Source organism: Empidonax traillii, unplaced genomic scaffold (genome assembly GCF_003031625.1).
Source record: "Empidonax traillii isolate 1590-97213 ecotype Southwest subspecies unplaced genomic scaffold, ASM303162v1 scaffold524:size468641, whole genome shotgun sequence".
NCBI classification, from domain to species: domain Eukaryota; kingdom Metazoa; phylum Chordata; class Aves; order Passeriformes; family Tyrannidae; genus Empidonax; species Empidonax traillii.
Window position 1 is genome coordinate 150,096 of NW_020955717.1, and position 7,847 is coordinate 157,942.

Sequence of the window (7,847 nt, forward strand, 5' to 3'; positions counted from 1 at the left end):
GCTTTACTTTTTACACGCAGAGCCGTCCGCTCAGAGGACTACCGCGGTAATCCGAGACGTGTGAAAGGACAGAGACGCGCTTCTCCTCTCAACCGCTTTCAAAGGCTCGCAGTGAGCCCCGAGCAGCCGGCCCCAACCTGAGGACCAAACCTGCTGGTTGCGGACTACCCCGAGGGGGCGGCCCGGGGGAGGCGGGAGCGTCGCCTGCAAGGGGATATCCCTCTCCTGGGTGTAACGCATTATGTATGATTTTAACCATGGGGTCTCAATCCTCGCCAAAAGCCAAAATCCAGGGAGGGCTCCAGGTGCTGCAAAACCTGGGGGAGACCAGGGATGTCCCGCGGCACCACCCTAGTCTTGCAGGGCTCACTCCGGGACGGATCCGCAGGTAGGTCCCAGAGCCCATGGGGCGCCCTGCGCTTCACCCCGGACCGCCCAGCGCCGCCATCCTCTGGCCCTACTGTGAAGGGAAGCACCGCCCGACCCCCTGCCCGGGAAAGGACCCCGAGCATGAGGTGAGCTGCGAGCACAGCCCTGCGCCAGAAGAGCGAGGTGAGCGGGCCCGCCTGCCCTTCCCGGAGGGTAGCAGCCGTCTCCCATGCCTGGCTCGGTTATCCCGGGAGCCGTAAAATCCCAGACACCTCCTCCCGCTGCTCCTCAGCCGCCCACCGACGGGCGGGCTTTGTTTTCAAGGCTCGGCTTGGCAGAGTCTGCTGAGCAGCTAATAACATAACAACTCGACTTTGATCAATCCGAACTAATTACCCCTCTTAATTAAAGTCTTTAGCGGTTGTTTCAGTGTTTTGGCAAGGACGCTGGAGAGCTTTGCCGTGCGGCAGCGCCAACGCCGCGCTCCCCCCCGGCCCGGCCGCGCCGCAGCTCCGGGCCGGCAGCGCAGCCCCATCCGCCGCAGTCACTCCTCGGCAAAGCTTTATTTCCACCAGGTCAACGAATCGATTTTTTTTTTCTTTTTTTTCTTTTTCTCCACGTGCAAGAATCAATCTGAAATTCAAATTCGTACACAGAGAACATATCTGTCCATATAGATACTATATTCGGGGGAAGAGGGAGAGGAGGAAACTAAGAAGGGTGGGATAACCAGCAGGCAGTGGAGACAAGGCAGGATCAACACAGTGGGAATATATATACATCGAAATAATTAAAGTGGTGCAGCATTCCCGGCTCGGGTAATACAGATCCCAAATAAATACAGCAGAAATTGGCTTGGCGCTTTTTCTTTTTTTTTTTCTTTTTCTTTTTTTTTTTTTTTTTACCCATCTCTCCACCTGAGATGCAACGACAACAACAAAAAAAAATGCATCTTTAAAGAACAAACGAAAAAATAATTAAGAAAACCAATCAGTCCCATAAACGTTAGTGGTAATATAGAGCATAATACACAAAAACCGCTTAACAGGTGCATGCAAAGAGGCAGTGGGGGCTCGCACGGGCGGCCACCCCTCAGGGCTGGAGCGGCGGCGGGCCCTGCAGCAGCGGTCCGGGCGGGGGCGGTGGGTCGGGCCCCCCCAGCTCAGCGGGGGGTCGGGGCAGTCCCAGGGCGCTGTCGTGCAGCTTGCGGACATGCTTCTTGAGGTCAAAGTTCCTGCAGAAGCCTTTGCCACAGGTGGGGCAGGTGAAGGGCTTCTTGTCGTTGTGGGTGTGCATGTGGAAGGTCAGATTGTACACCTGGTGGAAAGCCTTGTTGCAGATATTGCACTTGAACTGCTTCTCTCCGCTGTGAGTCAGCTTGTGGTTTTTGTAATTGCCTGGGTGAACAAGACAAGAAGGGCAAAGGGATCTGGGTTTGAGACATCTATGCTGCAAAAGGGAGAAAAATATAAAAATCCCCAAACCCTGTCTCGTGTCCAGAGCTCGGCTTTAGGCTTAAACGACCACCAATCTCTTAGCAAACGCCCACCTTCTCTCCATCATCCCCGCGGCTGTTCCTCTGACAGACGACAAGGGAATGATCGAACAAACCAAAATCACGACAGTTGCAGAAATAAAACGCCTGGATTTAGCCTTCCCAGCAACGTGTGGGGGATAAATAACTAAATTCTTGCATTTGGAGGCTAGAAAAATCAGCGAACTCGTTTGCCAAACCGCGCTGGAAGGTGCGTGTTGCAGTGCGGGGAGAACGGGCTCTTCCCGTGGAATGACTGCCCCGCGCTCCGCTCGGAACGACTGCCCCGCGCTCCTCTCGGAACGAGACCTCTGCCTCGCTCCGTGGGCTAGACCAGAGGAGATATGTCGGGGCTAGTGATACTTAAAATTAACCTGAATATCTAATAACAAAAATTGAAAACAAAATTAACTCCCCACCACCCTCCCTGTCGCAAATTGTCCCTACACTTGACCTCGACTAGGGAGAGGGAAGCCGGGCAAGAGAGAGGGCGCTGGAGACTGGTACCTTTCTGATGAAATCCTTTGCCACAAAATTCACAGACAAATGGTTTGTAGCCGGCGTGTATTCGAGTGTGCGTGTTCAGGGTCGAGCTCCTGTTAAAGGCTTTGCCGCACTGATTGCACTTGTGTGGCTTTTCCTGGAGAGAAACAAACACTAAGTCACGGCTTGTTGGCTGTTTTGCGGGGTCTGTCTTCTGTTTGGCGGGGTCTTAGTGCTGTTTTGTGTGGTTTATGAGCTGGTCTGTGGGGTGTGTGTGTTAAGTGACGGCTCGCAGCTGCCGGTGCGGGGCACCCCGAGGTGCCTACCGCGTTTGGGATAAACGAAATACCCCCGCGGCTCTGGATCGGCCGCCCCACACCCCACGCCGCTGCCTCAGAGCGGCCGGACGTCGCCGGGCAACCCGAAAAACGTGAGTGGAGGGTCTCGGGCAGAGATGAAGGGACGGAGGGGGCGCTCACCTGGGTGTGGATGATCTTGTGCCGGCAGAGCGTGCTCGCCTGTCTAAAACCTTTCCCGCAAACTTTGCAAACAAAGGGTCTGGCTCCCGTGTGCACTGGCATATGGCGCGTTAAGTTATAATGTGCATTAAACACCTGTAAAGAGGAATCAGACAAAAAAAAATAAACAGAATTGCGATTAGAAAATGAGAGTGCCGAGGGGAAGCCGTCTTTTAAAAATCAAGCAAACAAGGGACCGACAACAGGCGGACAGATGAGCGAGGACAGGAAGCTGGGGAAGGGAGATGGGCTGTGGCGCTACTTGCCTTTCCACAAACTTCACACGTGAAAACTTTGGGCTTGCTGCTCGGGGAGCCTCGACTGATCTCCGAGGTCTTATAGGCGATTTTTTCTGAGAGGATCTGAGCACTTTCTTTCATGTAGTGCTGCAACTGAACCTGCGATAAATCCTTGAAGGCCACCCCCGCCGGGTACTTGTCCACGGTCGGCAGCACCAACTTGTTCCGCTCCGCCAGGTAAGCCTTGGACTGCGGGTGCAAGGGAGAGCTGAGGAAATAAGAAGCCACTGGGTGGATGTTGACACTGGAGGACGGGTGACAGGGGCTGTCGCCTCGGTTGAAGTAGCACAGGGCTCCCATGGCGTGGAAGGAGGAGTGATTGACCACTCGGGGTCTTACCAGTTTGTACTGCTGCAAGGGCAGGGCATCGCGGGGGAAATCTCCTTTCAAGCTCAGGGCACAGTTCAAGAGATCGCCGCAGCTAAAGGAGGGTGAGGAAGAGGAGTCTAAGTGAGCCTTCCTGGGTTCCACTCCGGCCACCGCCGCTTTGGGCAGGGTGTCGTATGCCACCGGGACAAACGGGATCATGCAGGGAATGGAAGAGTTCAGATGCAGCGGGTGCTTGGGGTCGCCTTTGGCCACGGAGCCATGGAGGAGCTGCGGGACGGGGATGGAGCGGGGCTCTGGAGTCCGCGCCATGATGCGCTCTATGGAGAAGGCGAGGGGCTTGGGCGTGCTGATCATGTTGTTCCTGGCAGACAGGCTTTCTCTGGCTGGAGGAGTCGCTAGGATTTTGGTCGCCGTGTGATGGCCACTATTGTCCATGGCTGAATTGCATTTGTTCGCTCGGTTTGTGCCGCTCTGGTAGACGCCTCTTTTTTTTTTTTTTTTTTTTCTTTTCTTTTTTTTTTTTTCCCTCCTCTCCCCTCTCTCACTTTCTCTGCCTCTTTTCTTGTTACTGATCTGCGAGGAGGGAGACAACCATCATCGCCGCCACCATCACCACAGTCTCCGCCGGCGGAACCAGCCTTCTCAGTCCAGTGGACTCATGCCAGCCCATCACAGTTTACTTTGGCGCACCAATGACTCGGGACAATCGCTACTTATTTCTATCAATAGAAAGTGTTGTGTCAATAACGCAGCCAAGATCTCGCCAATCGTTAACTTCCAAGAGGAGAAGGTAAACTAGATAATTGCTCAATTCGCTTCCAACAGTCAACAGGAAAAGTTTTTCCCCCCACCCCAGCAAGCGGCTACTTTTCATTGGCGCCCGCGCCTCCCCCGCCCAGGGAAGGAGGTGGCTTTCCCTCCTCGCCACTCTCCCCTCTGCCTCCCTCCCTCTCTCTTTTTATTATTATTATTTGCAATCTGCTTAACCAGGCTTTAGAGGCCAAGCAAATCCGAGATCAATTTTCTTGTTTGGCTTTAAGTGACATCATCTAAAATCATTGTCCAAGAACTAAATAGGGATGTGAAACCCAATTCAAGGGCAAGCGCCAGAGTATTTGTCAAACGAGGTGCTGCAGAAGAAGCGGCTGGAGGGGAAGCTGTTTATTTCCTTGCCACTTTCCAGCCCGAGCTCTCTTTGTGCGTGCGTACGTGTGTGTGCCTGAGGGAGGGAGGGAGATGGCTACTCTGCTTCTGAGAATGCTCCTGGTCTGCTCACTGCTTTAAAGAACAAGGTCAGGTGGCGGTGAACTTTTGGAAAACACGGTAGACAAATAAGCGGGGGGCTTGCAGCAAGCAGACGGCGAGAGCAGTGCGTGGGGATAGAGGAACCTCCCAGGCCAAACAGGACGAGTGCTTGAGAGCAAAAGAATGACTCAAAACCTGGGGCAGGAAGAACAAGGAGGTAGGAAGAGGGAGTGCCTTTTAAATCTGAAGCACTACCTGTGTATATATATATATATATATATATATGTAACCTGCATATGCACTAAGTATAGCTTCTCTGTCCTTATATATGAGCAACACAAATACTAAAAACTCAGGGCCGGTATACATACATGAAGGAATATACAGCCCACACACTGCTTATAGGTATACATGCACCTAAACAGATAGGGTGGCCATGTATTTAAGAGAAGCTTGACGGCTCTGTTCGGGGCGGGCAGCTCCAGCAGCTGATTGTACTTACAGCGAAGCGGGGGTGGTCGGGGAGATGAGAGGGGCAGTGGTCGGTATGAGGCTTTCTGTGTTCCCGCCCATCCCACCGTCCGACAATTCGGAGTCAGGACAAGATCCTGTTCCTCCCGCCGGCTTGGGGTTCACTAGGCTACTGACTGAGAAGCCTCTACCGAAGTAACCCCCGGGAGAAGCCAGGAGTCCCTCCGTTCCTTCCACCTCCCGCAGCGAGCGGCTGGGTCGCTTCCCTCAGCGGAGGGACCCATGGGGCAGCCTTCCCTCCAGATGTCCAGCACTACCTTTCTCCGGGGCCGGGGGAGAGAAGCAGGAGGTCTTGGTTTTGCTAATGGAGAGAAGCCTCCAGCGAGGTAGGGAGGCCCTGCCCCCGCTGCTCTGGTACCAGCCGAGGAACCCGCAAAAGGCTGTGTCTCCCCACCACCCCGCGGCCCAGGACAACCAACTTGGGGGAGAATGAGAGCAGGGATGACGGGCTGGGGACCTGGGGAGGGAGGCAGGAATGGAGGGACGGAAGGAGGGATGAAGGGAGGAATCCTCGCCCTCGGCGGTTGGACCTGGTTGACGCCGCCCCGGGCCACCGCGGCTCCGTTTGAGGAGGGCAAAGCAGCGGCTGTTCCACCACGGTACCTCCGCGGCTGGGAGCTCCGAGCCAGCTACGGGGAGCTGAGGGGGAATCCTGCGGCCTCCGGAACGGACGTTGAACGACGGGCCGTGGCCCAGGCATCCCTCGCTGCAGAGGATGTGCCCCACACGCCCTGCGACCTCCTTGTCCGCCCCGTCCCGCAGGTGCCTCACATTACAGGCGGGCAACAAGAGTGGAGGCTGGCCTCGGAACCTGCCGGGGTGGACATAGCTGTGCGGGCAAGCGTGGGACGAAGGAAAGGTGGAATCCGAAGGAAAGGCTGGGCCCTGAGGGGTCTCCAGCCGTGATGCCCCGCTCCAGCTCTGCTCCCTGTTTCCCCCAGACGTTGACTGGGGTTGCGCCGCTCACCTCCCCCTCCCTCTCCCCCAGTCCCCCATGGCACATGGGTCAGGGAGTTAAGACCGTAATTGCTGCCCCGGATTGGGCTGCCGCAGCCGCCTGCCTCTTACCTGCTGCTTCCCGCACTGGCACCGCCAGCCCCGGCTCGGCCGGTGTCACCGACCTGGGGGGAAAGGAAGGAGGCAGCGGGGACCGGGGGGGGAGGGGGAGGGGGAGGTGGGAAGGGGGCCGGACCCGTGTCCCCCGGCTTCTCCGCCGTGTCGGTGTCTCTCGCATATTTTGTGCCCGCCAGAGGAGAGTTTCCTCCTTCAGAGCAATTTACATTTAATTCAATCTAGGCAAATTTCCTCTTGATTGGTGCTGAAGAAGGGAATTATTGTTGAGTGGGTTTTAGAGGTTTCAAATCCCATATACTTAATATGTTAACAGCTTGCTCTTAACTGGTCTTTTTGGGATTGACTTTTTGACATGCGTTTGAAAGTAAAATATGTAGTGTCATTTGAGCAGGGTAAATATCCCAAAGCAGCAATTACAGCCCCGCCACTGCAATTATCCTGGTCTCCTCCATAGTGAGATACACTCTTGGAAAAAAGGGAGCTTTATTATTCGTTAGTTCCTTTCGAATACGTCTCCCTTTCTTTTTGTACTGCTCAGGAAAACTTGTTAGTGCCTAATTATTCAACAGCGATCTAAAAGAAATGTTTTTAAAATTTCTTTGGGGGAAAAGTAATCTCGTTCTGTCTCAGAGATGGAACCTTGTTAGTTCTGTAGTTGCCCGCAATATAGATAGTTACTAAAATCAATGTCGATATACTTTTTTTCAGTCCTGTCCTGAGCCTTGCTTTCCTCTCGGACCGCACCTTTTTAGCGATTTTGCGTTATCTGCTGAGCCGCAAGTATCCTGCAGTCGTGCTGGTGCAGGTTTGTTTTTCCAGGGGCAGAAAGATTTACAGGCTCTGAAGGTAGCAATAAGGAATTTCTTGGCTGGTTTTTTTTGCGAGTTCACGGAGGGCCCGGGGCTCCCTCCATTCTGGTGGCACGTACCGAGTCCCAGCAGAAGGAGCCGGCGGGGGAAGGAGCTGGCCCGCCGGCCTCCCAGTGTTACGAACCGTCGGAGGAATTAAGGGCAAAAGTTTTGCCTCGAGTTGATTTCGTGCTCTGCCCGGGAAAGCTGCTGTTCTCTTTTTCCCCGTAATCAGCTTTGTGTTTCATTCGCTCCTAAGCTATGTTCTTGATATTGCTCACTTGCATTATTATCATAACGTATCTCTACATGCATTCAAAATCCGAGTCACCAGCGAATTCATCTCGTCGTCAGGATTACTCCAATCCGATCCCAGAGGCGATTAGAGGGAGGTAAAATACCGCCTAAAGCCTAATCTTTAATTTCTTCCCCCTTAATAAAATGAATAATTCCATTGCGTTTTTAAGTAAAAAATGAATTGAAAAGGATAATAACTCCGCTAACCTTCTGTTGCGTGTATTAATATTTTCCTGGGAGTGTTTTACTGAAACCCTCCTGCCCGAGCGGACTGCTCCCTCCTCGCGCCTGGAGCCGGGTCTTCCCGGCAAGGGAAGAG

General features: G+C 54.0%; 1 protein-coding gene across 1 annotated transcript; it reads right to left on the minus strand.

The window, feature by feature from the left end:
- Positions 1-1,027: 1,027 nt before the first annotated feature.
- On the minus strand, positions 1,028-6,817 carry FEZF1 (FEZ family zinc finger 1). The gene is made up of 5 exons (XM_027897007.1): positions 6,378-6,817; positions 3,171-4,252; positions 2,866-3,000; positions 2,411-2,543; positions 1,028-1,766 (listed from the first exon to the last, which is right to left on the minus strand). Exons 2-5 carry the CDS (start codon positions 3,966-3,968, stop codon positions 1,462-1,464), a joined length of 1,371 nt encoding a protein of 456 aa, XP_027752808.1. The 5' UTR covers positions 3,969-4,252; positions 6,378-6,817; the 3' UTR covers positions 1,028-1,461.
- Positions 6,818-7,847: the final 1,030 nt, after the last annotated feature.